General features: G+C 32.2%; 1 protein-coding gene across 3 annotated transcripts in view; it reads left to right on the forward strand.

The window, feature by feature from the left end:
• LOC123661915 (guanine nucleotide-binding protein G(o) subunit alpha) overlaps nucleotides 1–19176 on the forward strand; it is a 63937-nt gene that overhangs the window by 9612 nt on the left and 35149 nt on the right. For all 3 annotated transcript variants that reach the window (XM_045596850.1, XM_045596848.1, XM_045596847.1), the window contains exons 2-3: nucleotides 285–327; nucleotides 9713–9854. In XM_045596850.1, coding sequence (XP_045452806.1) covers nucleotides 285–327; nucleotides 9713–9854 — 185 coding nt within the window. The remainder of the gene's footprint in view (nucleotides 1–284; nucleotides 328–9712; nucleotides 9855–19176) is intronic.

The following is a 19176-nucleotide window of genomic DNA, read 5'->3' on the forward strand; positions in this document are numbered from 1 at the left end:
AAAAATTTCGTCGAGATCTCTCGATCAAAATTGCATTCCCTAGAAAATACAAAATATAACAAGTGTACGAAAAAAATTATTTGAAATTTTTCTGCATCAAAAATTCTACAAAAGAAGTATGATCTATTGATATTAATTTATAAGAGTAGTTTTGATACTCGTAGTAATTAGTAAGAATAAAAAAAATATAAATTCAAAATGTGTTTGTGAATTGTCATATTGCTTTAGATTAAGAATCGAGGTTAACAACTTTCGTCATAATTAATTCAAAACTTTTTTTACAGGTGCTGGCGAGTCAGGAAAGAGTACTATAGTTAAACAAATGAAGTGAGTATATTTTATTGTATTATAAATGTAGTTTTTTTCTTGTCTTGGTCTGGTTTTGGTGTAGTGGTGTAAGTAGACGTTTGAAACTGGCGGTCGCGGATTCGATTCCCACTCATGACACGTGTTAGAATTAGTACAATTATTATTCGTATCTTAGCTCGGTTATGTTTTCGGAGCCTCCGCAGGATGCTTAGATGCGTGTAAAGCCACCACAAATATATTTTACTTGATATAACTCGCTTTTTTGCCCACATAATTCCTGATCTCTTGGGAATGTCATTATAAAACGTAACTTGTGTTTATTTTGTATTTGGTAGTGACATTTATTTATACTATATGTATTTAAATATCTCTATTTATATACTACTAGCGACCCGCTCCGGCTTCGCACGGGTATAAAATATAATTATAGCCTATGTCATTCACTGAAAAAATGATTTAAATCGATCCAGTAGTTTTGATTTATTCATTACTGCCCGTGGCCACGCACGCGTTAACTTTAGAGTAAAAGCCGGCCGGAACCGCAACGCAAACGCTACGTACCGCAATTTTTAAATCTGTAATATCTTCGAAAATATTCATTTAAATCATATATGCTGTAAAGGGCCATATAGATTTATATTAAATCACCAATGTATTTAAGGTATTTAATTAGATAAGAATTAATGCTGTATTGGTTAAAATCGCTTTGAAAATTAGCCATTATTTGTCGTAAAAAGTAAATGACAAAAAAATGTTATTGTGGGATATCGATAAGAGATAGACCATAGCGGAGTTTTCTGTAGACCTTTTCAATGTGTACAATACTTAGTACATTATTTTGATAGATCTCGTAGGGTTCAGGCTGCGTTTGCAATGTAAGCGGAAATAATGTAATTATTTACGACATCACATTAGAAACCTCAAAAATAACAGTATTTCTCCACCATTTAATGGATGTTATTATACATATAAACCTTCCTTTTAAATCACCCTTATCTATTAAAAAAAACCGCATCAAAATCCGTTGCGTAGTTTTAAAGATTTAAGCATACATAGGGACATAGGGACAGAGAAAGCGACTTTATTTTATACTATGTAGTGAAGTTCCATTGCATAAGGTTCAGTAGTTTTCGCCTAAAAGAGAGATATAAAGACAACAAAACTTTCGCATTAATGATGTCAGTAGAATTTTTATTGTTGTTACTAATTTATCCGTTTAATATTTCCCATACAATAAATACCTTATTTTATTATTAACTAATTAGCCTCTCTTTACACCTTGTAGCAATAAACGAATTGAATCCATCGAAGTACAATAATAATGATACTTATTGTTTTTTCACTTCAATAATAACATTAATCGATTGATTATACATTTTGCCAACACAAATACTTTCATGTTATTATCACTATTATATGTAATTATATATTAACATTAAGAAAAAGTGTTTATAGCGTTAATAATTTGCGCGCCAGATAAATGTAATGTTTAAATTTGATCGATCGATTTTGAACCGAAACTTTTCCACTAAGTAGAGATAAAGAATAGTATTCATTTACGCAATCACGACGAGTAAAAGCCGTAACAATGTATTATATACATAGGTATACCACCTACGTGGTTTCACTTTAACGCGATTGAACCGTACCAAAATGTTTTATAGCCTATGAAATATTTATATAAATAGGCATTATTGAGAATGGTACAGGTAGGCCCTGAGAAAGATGCACTCAAACTAAGAAACCAGTGGTAAAATTGTGGCTTCTTTACCACTGTTTGGTTCTAGAGTCTTCCTATCGTGTCTTCATGAGCAGATTACATTCAAGTAGTCTTCATAGACGCCTTTTTGTGAGGAAAAATAAGCCGTCTGTGAGAGAAATGTTCAGCATCAGAATCATCAGCATCTTGTCAGAAATATAATATTATGTAGTCCAGTAGTGAAATAAATATGGTAAATTTCACTTTTGTGATTGATATCTAATTATTAAGTATAATTTTATACAGTCGTAAGTGTGAATGTAGATTTACACAAGATACCGCGTTCGTTCTTTGACTGTATTGACCTATAGGAAATATCGTCAGTGATAAGACAATATTATGTACTACTAGCTGCTGCCCTCGACGTCGTCTGCGTGAACGCTATACAGCACCAAAAATACCTACGATTATACCATCTAAAATAACATTCATTTACCCGTTTCTTCTTTACATTTCATATCTATAGAAAAATCTCATAGACGGCGCTGCTTTAAAATTGTCTTGTCTACTTATATTCATTTAATTATGTTTATCGGCTTAGTTACTTATATTGCGTGATTTTTATAATGTGAAGCTAGCTTATATAGCATGGTTATTAACATAATAACAACAACATTCAAATATGCGTCGTTAGATTACACGTTGTTACACAAGGCGTTGAGGAAATAAAGGTTCACTGCTCGTTCCCGGTAGGTGATAGCATGATAATATGTAGCCTATATGTTGACCTGACTTCTTAATAATATTCGTGCCAAATTTGAAGTAAATCTATGCAGTACTTTTTGAGTTTATCCCGGACATACATTCAGACAAACAGACGGACAAAAATTCTAAAAAATATATTTTTGGCTTCGGTATCGATTGTAGATCACACCCCAAGTATTCTTTTAAAAAAATATTCAATGTACAGTTTTGACTTTCCTACCATTTTATTATATGTATAGATGTAGACGACTTTTGAAAGTTATCAGCGTCTACAACCGATTATCATTGTTTGTAAAAAAAAAATCGTACAATACAATTAATTTATAGATAAATTTATATATAGAAGTTAGATTAAAAATATTATATAACATTTTCATATTAACGTTATGATTATCTATACCAATATTACAAAGAGGAAAGATTTGATTGTTTGTTTGTATTGAATAGGCCCCGAAACTACTTAACCGATATGAAAAAATCTTTCACTGTTTAGGCGGCTACACTATTCGCGAGTGACATAGGCTATATTATATTTTAAAAAAAATGGGGGGAAAGTATTTGATTTTTTTTAAATACCCGTGTGAAGCCGGGCGGAATGCTAGTCAATAATATAGGTAACAGTATTGTTTTAACGCGGTTTTTCAAGATCTACCAGTCCGATTTATAAAGTTTTATTTACTAACTACTACTACTACTACTACTAAGCTGATATAGATTGGTAACTGTTGCCCGTAACTTTGTTTACGTGGATATTATAATGTTATCTTATATGTTAGAACATATTGAAACAGAATTGTGCAGGGATATAAAGTAGCCTATGTCATTCTCAAACTACACTACCACGGTAGTTTACACAACCGTCCAATGAAGCCGTCTAGACAGGGCAATCGTGGAGGCATGAGACGCAGGCAGGCTAGCCCGAGCTGCATACGCTGCTGCCGTCAGCATTAGTTATTAGTTCCGGATACGACTTTTAGGGTTGAAGCGTGTTTGTTTTAATTTGTAAGCAATTAAAATGGTTCAAACTACCTGTACTGTTAGAGATTACACTTTGTTTCTCCCCACACGGGAGGAAAGTAATTTATATATACCTACTAGCTGTCTCGGCAAACGTTGTCTTGCCACTAAACGCTGTTTAAAAATAAGGGTTTGTGGTAGAAGGGTGAAAATTTAGGGTTGTATGTATTTTTCTTATGTATGCCAACGTAAACAAAATGGCACAATTACACAAAATATTGAAATATGTATCTATAAAAATAGGTAAAAAAACTTTTTAAGTTAAACGGTTTTATGTTAAACATACATTGCAATGTTTAAGATAAATGTACTAAAAACCAAAAAATAATAAAATAGATACAGTCGTGGGAATTATAAACATATGCATAGACTAGACTAAAATAAAACCGCGGGGCACGTCAATTGTCTACAATCGTTGATTAAAATGTTTGTTTTGTAATGTTACACTATAATTAGGCAGTTGTTCAACCGACAAAGATGGACGTGTGATAAGTAGGGCTAGAATGTGGAAACAAGCTAGCAAGCTCGATTATAAGCGAGTTTTAGGGTTTCATAGTGGTGAGCGAGTAGTACTTTTATCATATGTTTTGTCGATTAAAGACAAACTACGAGCAGTGAAACGATTCCTCGCCAGCCAGCAGTGTGAATGTCCAACGATAAACTAGTTGAAACATCTCTTTTATTTACATGGAGTGTATAACTATTGGAATTTCCATGAGCAAGAAAATAGTAAGTAATTTCCTCACCGTCTGCGGGCCAACTGCCTATTTTAACGACGAATTAAACGATTCTTCTATCGCACATTAAGTCGATAATTTGTAGACAATTGACGTGCCCCACGGTTTTATTTTAGTCTAGTCTATGCATATGTTTATAATTCCCACGACTGTATCTATTTTATTATTTTTTGGTTTTTAGTACATTTATCTTAAACATTGCAATGTATGTTTAACATAAAACCGTTTAACTTAAAAAGTTTTTTTACCTATTTTTATTTTCTAGTTTTTAGTTTTTATTTCGCATTCTGTTTAATTCATTTAGTGCTTCATTATTGCAAAACCCATCTTAAATATTGAGGTTGTATAGTGCACTGCATTCTTCTTGTCAAGCCCTTTTATTTGATACCCATATTGGTGGGATTGATAAAAAATTGTTATCAGACATTTGGTAGCGGCGGCCAGCTTAGATTTCAATTTTGCATAGTAAATTGTATTCTACTTGTTGAGACCTTTCATTTGATACCCATGTTGATGGGATTGATAAAACCTAAGTTATCCGCCATTTTGTAGAGGCCGCCATCTTGGATTTTAATTTTATATAGTACATTAATTATACTGGTTGAGCACTTTCATTTGATACCCATATTGATGGGATCGATAAAACCTACGTTATCCGCCATTTTGTAGCGGCCGCCATCTTGTATTTCAATTTTTTATAGTATATTGTATTCTGCTTGTTGAGCCCTTTCATTTGATACCCATATTGATGGGATTGATAAAACCTACGTTATCCGCCATTTTGTAGCGGCCGCCATCTTGGATTTCAATTTTTTATAGTATATTGTATTCTGCTTGTTGAGCCCTTTCATTTGATACCCATATTGATGGGATTAATAAAACATAAATTATCCGCCATTTTGTAGCGGCGGCCATCTTGAATTTATAATGATAATGAATAAACATAATTGTATTGTCACCAAAATCCAAAGTGTATACAAAATTTCAGATTAATCGGTTGACAGGAAGAGGGTGAAATTTGAATTACTAAATTTGACCCAAGAAAAATAAATAATAAAAAATAAAACAAACGGGGTGAGCTAAATAAAACCGTTTAAAAATATAGCCATTTTGTGTATTTTATTAAAAGCTTTTATTTAACTTGCAATCTACGTACGTGTGTGTATGTATATTTGTGTGAGTGTAACCTTTTATCTTTAATAATTAAGTTCAATAACAGAAATTTCAAATCCAGTAAATCTAGAAGCGGAAAATATTAGTCCGTTGCCCATTTATAATAATAGGTGTTTTGGAAATTTATTTATTATTCATTAATTATATATATCATGTGAAACATCTACAATTCTCTAAATCTCCGCGAATGTTACTATGAAGAACTTTCAATAAATGACTAAATAAAATTATGTTATAATTTAATTAAATTAAAAAAAAAAACCGTGACAACCCTACGTGCTGCGAAATACGACATATGGTGTCGGCTTGTCGTCAAACATCAAAGGCGTTGGACCACTGTATTATTTGTACACTGTGCTACCACTATGTAAAAAAATTGGTTCCTTGCTCTGTGAAATACAAATGTATCCCACGCGAAACGTACATTTTTCGGGATATAGAAAAGATATAGGATATAAGTATGACTGTTGTGCTTATCCAGTCTATAACCACAGTTCTGCGTGTCAAATTTAGTCTAGATCTAATCAAGTTTTTTTTTTCATGATTGACTAATAAAGTCATCACGCTACAACTCAAATAATCAAATGAGGGTAGTTTGATCCAAGGTCATATAGGAGTGGGTTGGGTGGGTTTTACATTTATAACTAAAACACCGGACAACGAACTCTTTAATATGTGTGTACATTATCGTTAAGCAGGAATTGTTTTGTATATTTTACCATAGTACTATAATAATATTTCATGTATTCGTTCAACTTGTAGTATAATCTATGTAAACAAACTCAATTTACAAATTGCATGCAAACGAAACATGTATATTTTATGAAGTTTACGCATTAATTTTGTTGAAATGCGAATTTATGTAACTTAAATACAAGACAGGAAGTGAAATAGTTCGCAAAATTTTTTTTTTTTTTTTTAATTTTTTCTAAGTTTATGCACTTCTTCATCGGCTTGGCAAAGTTTCTTTTTTTTACCATCTTTTATTATTCGTAAAATATATCATTACGTATAATGAACCATATTCACAACATATTGCTCTTATGCCCATTAAATTTCTATAATTTTGTCGGTAGTAGACGTTAAATACAATACGAAGATGCAATGCCTTTAATGGTTAACATACCTTCATGGTACCAAGATTTTTTAGCCATAGCTTAGGATATAGCCACGATCTTAATAATACTCGTAAGAATAAATAAGTTAAATTCCTTTTCCAATTTTAAAAATCGTCTCTTAAACGATATAGCGTGAAAAATCGCAACGACAATGCATTCATGTAACGTGTCTATCAACGTTAGTGCGAATGAAATTTTCTAACGACCCCCGTATCTTTAAAATAGACCCGCTAGGTTTTACATTGGTGTTTATGGTAACTGCTCCGTTTTTTTTTTTTTTTGTGACGTGGAATATAGGTAATTGCGTATTATATTCGAATTAAATAAAGATCAGAATAATTTTTTTATAAAATGTGTGTGCGAAACTAAATTTTGTTACGTTTTTTTTCCCAGAAAAATATTTTTGTTCAAAAAAATTAAGCACAGTATAGTGTTTTGGCCGTTAGCTGGGTAGGCTATTATTTATTTATTTATTATATAAAGTAAGCTTGATGTTGTAATAGACATAAGTAGAGATGCTTACATCTATTCTAGAACTTATCTTCGTCGTATTGACTATGTCAAGAAAAAATGAGACTTTTTTAAAGTCAATAGTCAAGACCGTACGTTTGTTTATACGAATTTAGAGTTACAGACTGAACTATTTACATGATTACAAGCAACGATATAAATAGATTGGTTTCGAAAGAGTAACGTAATCTCACTAAAAAAGTTAAATCAATACCCAAGTAACATTGCGCATTAAATAGTAATAGTTAGTGACATATGGATACGGCAGACTTTAAGAGCTAATGTACAAGTTTAAATGTTGAAACAATTGTTGAGAACTGTGGTTAAGAACGATAAAATAGCTGTCGTCAATGAGTAGGTTTTATTATATCAGCCTTGGTGTACAGACCAGTTTTATCTATTCGCTTTTTCAAATTGTATTACTCTTTTTCTTTTTTCGTTACACGTTTTAAAATTTGATGTTACAGAGTACAGCTGTGTGCCTATTATGGACATTGTTCACATGTAATGAAGAATAAGCTATACGCCGAATTTAAACTATCATAAATAAGGTTTTATATGCATAAAGTTTTGAATAGGTACCAGCTGTGTTAATTTTCTTATGAACTTTTGGTATCGAAGGATTAATATTAAATTATTAATATTGCCTCCTAACAAATAACCAACAGACTAAGCAGCTGCTTTTAATAAAGGCGATCTATTTTATCCTTCGCTTAGGACTTTAGGCTACCCTCAAGCTCTTAATAATACAATAAATTCTCGCTATTTATTTGTTTAATTCTATCGAAGATTTCGATAATCAGAGTTTTATGTTAGATGGTACGTAGATGACGTCAGGCGCGTCCCGGATGCGGGCGAGCGGCCCTGTGAACTATGTAAAAGTGACGTCACATTTGCGACGCATGCGCTATCATGTCCTCCACGCCTTACCAACGCGAAAACCGATGAACGTTATAACAAACGTATTGACGAAACTCCATCGTCTAGAATATGTTTAACCATGGATAGATTTTAACGTCTCTATCATGCACTGAATTATTCGTTTTGCAGTTCGGTATTTGAAACTGTCGTTTATTTTTAGGTTTTTATCAAATACCGTCACCATTCTTGGCGCGAACTTGTGGATGCCTGTGGCCAGCAGTGTAGTGCGATGGGCTGAAGCGATATGTTATTAATTCCCTTAATCCCCCCCCCCTCCTATCACTTAGAGGTATGAAAAATAGATGTTGGCCGATACTTAAACCTACCCGATATGCACACAAAGTTTCATAAAAATCGGTCAAGCTGTGTCGGAGGAGTATTTATGATATCTAACACTGTCACGAGAATTTTATATACATATAAATATAAAGATTACGCGTCACATTGATTCTCCGCGATGGACTCCTAAACTACTTAACCGATTTTAATCAAATTTGCACACCGTGCGCTGTTTGATCCAACTTGAAAGATAGGCTATATTTTATTTTGATATATATGATTATTATATTTAAGAAAAAATAAGGCGATAGGAAGTTCGCCAGGTCATCTAGTATACTTTATAGATGAAGATAGTAATGGATAGATACAGACAGATATGATAGTGATGTAGAAGAATATTTGCTCTCCTTGTGGAAAATATGTTTCATACCGGTGATAAACAATCTAGATTTCTCGTTAATGTTATTGTTTTTTTAAAACTGTGGCTTTGTGCGATTTTTAAGTATCCGTCACTTCCATTGTTCGTATTCTTGAAACGTGCTCGTATCAAAAAGTGTTTGATTCTAAAGAGAGTAGCTGCATAATGCGACCGTGACGTAACCATTTAAATATTTTTAAACGGCTAAAAATAGGCTATTTTTGGCCTTATATTTAATAAAAAATTTAATATTTAGTTGACGATGATATTTAGAAAGAAAGAACTAGGACTGATAAAATTTGACCTCGGCCATGTACTCGTATATCGATCTGGTAAAAACATTTAATTTGTACCTGCATGTATACGTAGATACAAATAAATTGTAGGTATGTGGATCTCCACAACAACGCATCCAGATCGTAATTGATGTTTTAAAATCATACTGATATCGTGATTTGACCGACCGGAACATGACTGTTACATCAGTAGGACGAATACTCTCATTGTTACATTGTTGAGAATCTTTACCAGACGGAAACGACATTCTAACGCCTTACCTTCAAACATCATTAGGAAATAATTATTAAGCGGAATTATAACATTAGTGAGTCAAATGTTCGATTAGTATTTGTATGAAATGGTTGAATTGTAGATTGGCCTAGAAGAAATTGATCTGTGCAATAAAGCCGCCTTTTGTACTTTTTTATTTGTTTTTTATTTTATTATTTTTGTTGTAATAATTAATGTAAAAAATTTTGTCCAACAGAATCATCCACGAGAGTGGCTTTACAAATGAAGACTTTAAACAGTATCGGCCCGTGGTGTACAGCAACACAATCCAGTCCCTCGTCGCCATATTGCGTGCCATGCCCAACCTGGGCATCACCTATGGGAATAAGGATCGTGAGGTATTTAATATATTCATGACACAGTTATTACATTTATGTTTAGGGGCTTTGTTACTCATTAGTTAAATCCTCATCATTACAATTGCGTCAGTCTTTTAAAAATGTCTTTTCAAATTACTCAAAAATATTTTTAGGATATTTTCAGTTAGTTTGAATAAAACAGTAAAAATAACATAACATTGAGGGTACTTTGGAAATCTTAATAGAATTTTTTCGCTTATAAAGTATTTTACTTTCATCTTTTAAATAAAGTTTCCATATTTTTTAAAAGTGATGCAAACACAACTTAATTTTTAAATTAACTAAACATAATATAAATTTTAAATCATCATTACAGCCTAAACAGTCCACTGCTGGACATAGGCCTCCACACGTTTACGCCAAAAATAACGTGAACTCATGTGTTATGCCCATAGTCACCACGCTGGGCAGGCGGGTTGATGACCGCAGTATTGGCTTTGTCGCACCGAAGACGCTGCTGCCCGTCTTCGGCCTGTGTATTTCAAAGCCAGCAGTTTGGATGGGTATCCCGCCATCGGTCGACTTCTTAAGTTCCAAGATGGTTGTGGAACCTTGTTATCCCTTAGTCGCCTCTTACGACACCCACAGACAGTGAAAAATAATAGTATATGTAAATGAAAATAAAACTTTATTATATATTTGCATCACAAAAATATTAACGCGCAACGAAGTGGCTACGGGTCGGCGTAGTGGTTAGTTGCGATATAAAGTTAAAATAGTCGTAAGTACCAATAGGTCATTTCAATGTGGAGGCTATATATTGCTTTTCTATTTGACATTGCTAAAATATTTAAAAGTGAATTATAACCTTCATTTTATTTATTAATTAATGATAGACTCAAAGACAGAATTTTATTCTGAATCCTATCAGCTGTTCTTACAAAAAGTATAAAGTATTTTTTTTGTGCAGCAAAAATTGCATACATTAAATACTACGTAGATAACAATAGTCACCGCATTTCTACATATAGGCGTACCTCGGTCGTCATTCTTTGCCAAATTTAAAAGTTACTGCTGCGTTTGAACGTTTGCACACTACTGAATATGTAAGGCTAACCTTATGTTAACTGTCATCCGACGTTGGAAGGCGTGCGAAATATCACGTAGGTAATCGTTGTTGTAACGATTACCTCTCCTCGCTAAGAGAACTTACTAGATGAGGTCCTATCATATAAGCTATGTATTTAAAGGCTGTTACTGTTTAGACAATATACAAAGAGATGAGAGAAAAATCTGAATGTACTGATTTTTTAAGTCAACCAATAAAGTGCCGGTAGTCACTTTCAATTACATAATGAAATATATTTGATAATGATCAAAGATGATTTATTTTAAGATTTTCATAGAGACGATAATCTAATAAATATAAGTTTGTTATTTATAAAATATGACAATAATTTGACTCCTAACTTATTAGTAATAAATACAATTCTATTGAGACTAAAGCAATCAATCAATACAATCGTCTAAAACTTTGCGTGTTAGAATTTGTTAATTTTAATCGACATTCGTCGATTTCTCTAAACGAGAGCAAAAACGACTTGCACGTCGCTATATTTAGTGTTTTTACTATCGTGTAATTTGTATTCGTTTCCAAAATGTAAAACGTTTACGATATTCACTGTGATTATAATTTACAGTGTTATCGTAATGTTTTCTTTCACTTGTGGCGCGGTCGAATCGTTAAAATGTGCGAAATATCTTTGAAGAATATTAAGAAATTATTTAGAGGTAATAATACCTTTTTTATTCTTTGGACGTGATATTTAGTTTACATGTTCTTTTTCCAATTAATTATTTTCACTATTGCGATTTCGCTTGTTTTTAAATTTTTATACTGTTTACTGGTAAATGTTAGGTCCGTCTGATAGTATCGTAGCTTATAGACGCCTGCAACAGCATAAGCATCGCTAACGCGTTGCTGACCCTACCCCCAATCCCCCCAGGAGCTCTGGTGACCTCACTCACCACAGAAACAAATTGAAAGCAGTACTATTTAGCTGTGATCTTCTGAGATACTTCCTCAGTCGGGCTGTTCCAAATTTTGACCAGGATATTTCCTGCTGTACCCTCCCTCAGTTCCTCAAGTATATAATCACACTCTGATTTCTACAAATCTTTATGAATAGGCAAATACATTGATAACAGTCGGTATTCTTCGATGTTCGTATGAGTTAAATTATGTTGTGTCCTACAAAAAAGGTATATCTCCGTATATTATATTCTATGTCGTTCTAAAAAAATTGGTTAATTTCGATTAGGGCATTTAAATAAATTCAGCTTATTAAAATTAGTAAAGACATTTCAAGTCAAGAAAATTTCATAGTGAGCTTAGAAATTTATATTCAAACTCAAAATTTCCACCTTTCTCAGAAACTCGTTCATTAGTGAAACTATTTTTAATCATAAATAAGTTCACTAATACCTCTAGCAAGATTAAATACATTATCTCTTTCTTTTATGAATAGTTGTAAAAATTAAGGTTGCTTGTAGAGTAATAAACAGATCATTTTTTTAAATATTAAATTTAAGTATACGGAAACGCGCATCGTCGCATAAACCATAAACCATCTATTACCGTTCGTTCTATAAATAATATTCGGTTCATAAAAATAATCTGTTGCATCAAGCATCACTCGCTAAGTGCCCGAGTTTCCCCTTGATGGTAACACATTACTAAGTAATTCCACTAAGGCAGCATTGCTATAAAATGTTTTATCACCTACCCGAATATGTGCTCGATATGTTAGATAGATTAGAAATCACATAAATAGTTTTTTTTATGAAACGTGATAACATTTTAAGCGAGAACCTTAAAAAAGTATGTAGTTCTTGTGATAAAAAATAGTTTGAATTAGGTACCATATTACTGAGTGAATATAGTACTTTCCGGAAAAGAAAAGTAAACAGTATATATTAATCTATTTTCATATATAAAATAAAGTTAATTAGATAAATTTTACACACGTTATAATCCGTGACCAAAGTCTTGTTATTTGATTCAGTTACTTAAGTATTATGCAATCTGTATGTTTCGTAGAAAATGAAATAAATCTTCTTTTACTAAGTAAAAGGATTGGTAACCTAATTCACTACGATGCGCTCTGCTCCATCTCCATATGTCTTAGAATTTCTTTTGATACTAGTTTTTCTCGCGTTGCCTTCGGCGGTGCTTGAAATTTTAACTAGCGATCTTTCCGGAATTACTTATACAGCTAAGCCTTACCGTAATAAATAATAAAACTATTCAGTTCGATACAAGAAATAAGCCCTCATTAATTTGTAACGAAAAAATGCTTAACCTTACCGTTTCATTTTATATGTATACGAATTGTGTACACTATATTCAAGAAACCTATTTCTGGAAAGGTCAATTCAGTATTGCCTTATTCATAGATGCCTCATTTATTCATAGCTCGGCTACAGTTTATCTCATTGTTCGAACTACTATACTTCGATACTATTGTAGTTACTTTTACTACGGTTGTAGATTATTATTATCTTTTAGTCTCCCTTGGTCTAGAAGTGAGATAAATTGTTTTATTAAAATATGTTGCCTAAGGTCTGCTCGTTATATTAAAGTGCATTTGATAAGTTAACAAAATGTTTGAACATCCATATTAACGTAATGTTCAAACGTTAACATAACATAACTGTATAATTATAGTAAAGGGGTTCTGTAGGTGTAATAGAACACGTTCCTCGTGTAAAACCCTTTTTTAACTCTGACTTCGTTTAAATAAACGAGCTACATGATAGAACTGCATGAAATCTTTCGTGACCATGTAAACATGCCTTTAAAGGAAAATTACTATTAGTATTGGAAAGAATTCTTTTCCTCGCGAGATGTTATTTATTGTAAATTATAGCCGTGCTTACGCGCTCATTGGACAGTTATGCAAAAGTACCTTGCCAGAATAGTTCGTATATATAGACAAAGTAAAATTTTTAAAAGTGTTAGGCCTAGGATTTTTTTTTCACGTGGAAAATTGTCTATTACACCTATGCAACTTCCCATTTAAAGGAACGTAGTTATGAGTCGAACGACCTGTACATATATTGTGCAATAGAAGCAGTGATAAGCGTAGTAAATTAAGTTCCGTTCTCTTTCCTACGAGACAAAGTTTCCTTAGTGGGGTGTGTGCAGGGCTGTTCAAATAAAAAACAATAATATAGGTCCCACTGTGCATTATTTACTTTCTATCACATTATTAAAATAATTAGCCTTTTTTGAACCGGTAATCTTAGTTTAATTTATATTATACTTGCAAACTATAGCAGCAACTTGGTCGAATTTATTCTTAACTTTCACACCAGGTTAAATGTTTCTCGGAAAATTTAACCACTTTGTGAGCTTTTATATCGTACTTGTTTCAAACTATACTAATTGGTCCATTTAACTAAGGGTACGAGTATGTTAATCTAATACGACGTCTGATATAACAAATATATGATTTCACAAATATTTTTCGTAAATTAGTCTATTAGCTTGCGATAGTTATTGTATTTAAGTAGCATAGCATGATTTGAAGGAGATAAGTAATAAATAACTTAAAACGTTAAAACTACTAATTTAACAAAATTAAATTGAAATGAAATAGCAATACCTATGGTAAACTAAACAGAAACATTCTATATAAATTGGCTAAAGTCTTCTTAGTATGTTTTATTGAATAATGTATCTACTCTTATATAACCAGGAGCACAGACCCTTATCAGGTGTTTACGATAACAATTGGGATCGACGGCGTTACGTATACTCGTTGTGGCACGTTGGGGAAAGCCATAATGCACATAAAATGTTTACTAAATATTTATTTATTTTGTCTTCATAACACTATTAAAATTTTGTATTGGACTCCTTGCGTCCCCTGAATATTTATGAAGTATACTGTTTGGCAACAAACAATAGGCACCGCCAATACCATTCAATTCATCATGTCCTACTGATCGAGTCATTGTTTTATAATATTTTATAATTTGTTCACCGCTTAAAGAATCAATGCAATGTGGTTGCAGAATTAGATTTTGTAATATATTTTTATATGACGAAAAACAATATAATTTTAATAGTATGTGTTTTTTAGGAATGGATTCTGAATTTTAATCTTGATGAGTCTTGTGTGTCGATCTTGGAATACACGCAGTTTGAATTAAAAAAAAAAAACAACAGAATGCTTAATATAAAAAGGAAAAACTGATTATTATTGTTTGTGGAAAATCATTATATTATTTTCTTAGTCAAAATTTATAAAGAAATAAAATAATATTGCTATATGAAATTCAGGTAAATCTTATTCATTTGGCGCCGAGTAGGGAATGCAATCTAGTGAGATATTAAAGCCAGCCGAGATATTACCCCTTCATGCGTGATTTTACGGCTTTTTTTTTCTTGAAAATTGGATATTGCTGTGGATTTGTTTTAATACATTTCCAGGAAATAAATAAATGATTATAGTTTGAAAATCAAAGTCACTCATTCACTCAATGCAGCCTATCGCAGTCCACTGCTGGACAAAGGCCTCCACAAGCTCGCGCCAAAAATGGCGTGAACTCATGTGTTTTGCCCATAGTCATCACGTTGGTCAGGCGGGTTGGTGGCCGCAGGGCTGGCTTTGCTCCACCGAAGTCGCGAAAAATCAATATACATATTATCAATTGAAGTTTGTCGTGATAAGATCATGTTGCTCGATTAAACGAGACATCCCAGCAGTAGGTACAAATGATCGAATTTAAGTAAAATGATAGAAATGTTTTTAAATATATAAAAATATCTTTTTCATCGTCTTTTTATTATTATTATTATTTTTTTTTTCTATTTCGTATAAAGTTGTACTGTACTGTATACGGAAATGTTCGATTGAAAATGTCAACTTGTTAATTGATTTCGTACCAGTTTCGGGATTTATTCAATTAAAACTGTTGTAGGCACTCTTATAGTGTTTGTGTAGATACATGGGAACAAGATTATTATCAGTATATTAATTTTGTATTTTGAGAACATATTTTACAATCTTCCTTTAAGTTTGTTGTATAAATTCTTATTTTCGAGTGGATGTGACCCAGTTTTCTTCATAAAAATATAATTATTTAATAAATAAGTAATTTTAGTATTAAATTTTTTATTGTTTTTATTTCTTACTATTATTTATATATTTATATAAGCAGCACAAGAAATATATATATATTTCTTGTGCTGTGTGGCTACGGCACTAAAGAATTTAGCCACCCCCTCTCTTCCCGTGGGTGTCGTAAGAGGCGACTAAGGGATAACAAGGTTCCACAACCATCTTGGAACTTAAGAAGCCGACCGATGGCGGGATAGCCATCCAACTGCTGGCTTTGAAATACACAGGCCGAAGACGGGCAGCAGCGTCTTTGGTGCGACAAAGCCAGTACTGCGGTCACCAACCCGCCTGCCCAGCGTGGTGACTATGGGCAAAACACATGAGTTCACGTTATTTTTGACGTAAACTTGTGGAGGCCTATGTCCAGCAGTGGACTGTATAGGCTGTAATGATGATATTTCTTACTAATTATATTATGTATTACAAAGCGAAAGTTTATTTTTAACCGTCTTTCCAAATATATAAGAAGAAAAAACGATTAACTCAGTAAGTAAGATGAAACTGAAACTAGCAGCTAGCAGCTAGCAGCCAAAATTAAATGACACTGAAACTAGAAGCCACGCTTTATATCTCTTAAAAAAGCAACAGATTAAGTTGTAACTGTACAGAAATTAGTGACGTTATATCATCTCGCTATGAAAAAGATCTAAAGGGTAAATTCCACCCCTTCTATTTTTTATATTTAAAAACCCAAACAGGGAGGTTAATTCGATATAGAAGCAAAAAATCTATGTCTTTAAGCATGAAATAAGGTTAAAATTTAAATCAAAGGTCGTTTAGAATATTAAAAAAAATTAGAAAAAAAGGTAAAAAAATAAATAATCCACTTTGATTATTTTTTTAATATTGCAATTTCCCTAAGGAGGCAATTATATTGTATTTGTGAAAGATGTCTATATCTCTGCTCGTGGACACTACATTTTGTTGTAACTTCGTAGAAACCTTTCTGTTACTGTCTAGAAACGATGATAAAAATTTCAAAAGGGATACTCCATCCCTTCTATTTTTTTTATTTTTTTTTTTTTTCTCTAAGACAACGCCTATGTACCATTTCTTCAAATGTCTATATCTCTGCTCGTGAACACTACATTTTGTTGTAACTTCGCAGAAACCTTTCCGTTACTGTCTAGAAACGATGATAAAAATTTCAAAAGGGATACTCAATCCCTTCTAATTTTTTTTATTTTTTTTTTTCTCTAAGACAACGCCTATGTACCATTTCTTCAAATGTCTATATCTCTGCTCGTGGACACTACATTTTGTTGTAACTTCGTAGAAACCTTTCTGTTACTGTCTAGAAACGATGATAAAAATTTCAAAAGGGATACTCAATCCCTTCTATTTTTTTTTATTTTTTTTTTCTCTAAGACAACGCCTATGTACCATTTCTTCAAATGTCTATATCTCTGCTCGTGGACACTACATTTTGTTGTAACTTCGCAGAAACCTTTCCGTTACTGTCTAGAAACGATGATAAAAATTTCAAAAGGGATACTCAATCCCTTCTATTTTTTTTATTTTTTTTTCTCTAAGACAACGCCTATGTACCATTTCTTCAAATGTCTATATCTCTGCTCGTGGACACTACATTTTGTTGTGACTTCGCAGACACATTTCTATTACTGTCTAAAAACGATGATAAAAATTTCAAAAGGGATACTCAATCCCTTCTATTTTTTTTATTTTTTTTTTTCTCTAAGACAATGCCTATATATCATTCTTCAAATGTCTATACCTCTGCTCGTGGACACTACATTTTGTTGTAACTTCGTAGAAACCTTTCTATTACTGTCTAAAAACGATGATAAAAATTTCAAAAGGGATACTCAACCCCTTCTATTTTTTTTTTCTCTAAGACAATGCCTATATACTACTTCTTCAAATGTCTATGTCTCTGCTCGTGGACACTACATTTTGTTGTAACTTCGTAGAAACCTTTATATTACTATCTAGAAACGATGATAAAAATTTCAAAAGGGATACTCAATCCCTTCTATTTTTTTTTATTTTTTTTTTCTCTAAGACAATGCCTATATACTACTTCTTCAAATGTCTATATCTCTGCTCGTGGACACTACATTTTGTTGTAACTTCGTAGAAACCTTTATATTACTATCTAGAAACGATGATAAAAATTTCAAAAGGGATACTCAACCCCTTCTATTTTTTTTATTTTTTTTTTCTCTAAGACAATGCCTTTAAACTACTTCTTCAAATGTCTATATCTCTGCTCGTGGACACTACATTTTGTTGTAACTTCGTAGAAACCTTTATATTACTATCTAGAAACGATGATAAAAATTTCAAAAGGGATACTCAATCCCTTCTATTTTTTTTTATTTTTTTTCTCTAAGACAATGCCTATATACTACTTCTTCAAATGTCTATACCTCTGCTCGTGGACACTACATTTTGTTGTAACTTCGCAGAAACCTTTCTGTTACTGTCTAGAAACGATGATAAAAATTTCAAAAGGGATACTCCATCCCTTCTATTTTTTTTTATATTTTTTTTTTCTCTAAGACAACGCCTATATACCATTTCTTCAAATGTCTATATCTCTGCTCGTGAACACTACATTTTGTTGTAACTTCGTAGAAACCTTTCTCTTACTGTCTAAAAACGATGATAAAAATTTCAAAAGGGATACTCAATCCCTTCTATTTTTTTTTATTTTTTTTTTCTCTAAGACAATGCCTATATACTACTTCTTCAAATGTCTATATCTCTGCTCGTGGACACTACATTTTGTTGTAACTTCGCAGAAACCTTTCTGTTACTGGCTAGAAACGATGATAAAAATTTTAAAAGGGATACTCAATCCCTTCTATTTTTTTTTCTCTTAAGACAATGCCTATATACTACTTCTTCAAATGTCTATATCTCTGCTCGTGGACACTAGATTTTGTTGTAACTTCGCAGAAACCTTTCTGTTACTGTCTAGAAACGATGATAAAAATTTCAAAAGGGATACTCAATCCCTTCTATTTTTTTTTATTATTTTTTTCTCTTAAGACAATGCCTATATACTACTTCTTCAAATGTCTATATCTCTGCTCGTGGACACTACATTTTGTTGTAACTTCGTAGAAACCTTTCTATTACTGTCTAGAAACGATGATAAAAATTTCAAAAGGGATACTCAATTCCTTCTATTTTTTTTTTTTTTTTTT

The sequence above is a fragment of the Melitaea cinxia genome, chromosome 17, assembly GCF_905220565.1.
Source record: "Melitaea cinxia chromosome 17, ilMelCinx1.1, whole genome shotgun sequence".
Taxonomy (NCBI): Eukaryota; Metazoa; Arthropoda; class Insecta; order Lepidoptera; family Nymphalidae; genus Melitaea; species Melitaea cinxia.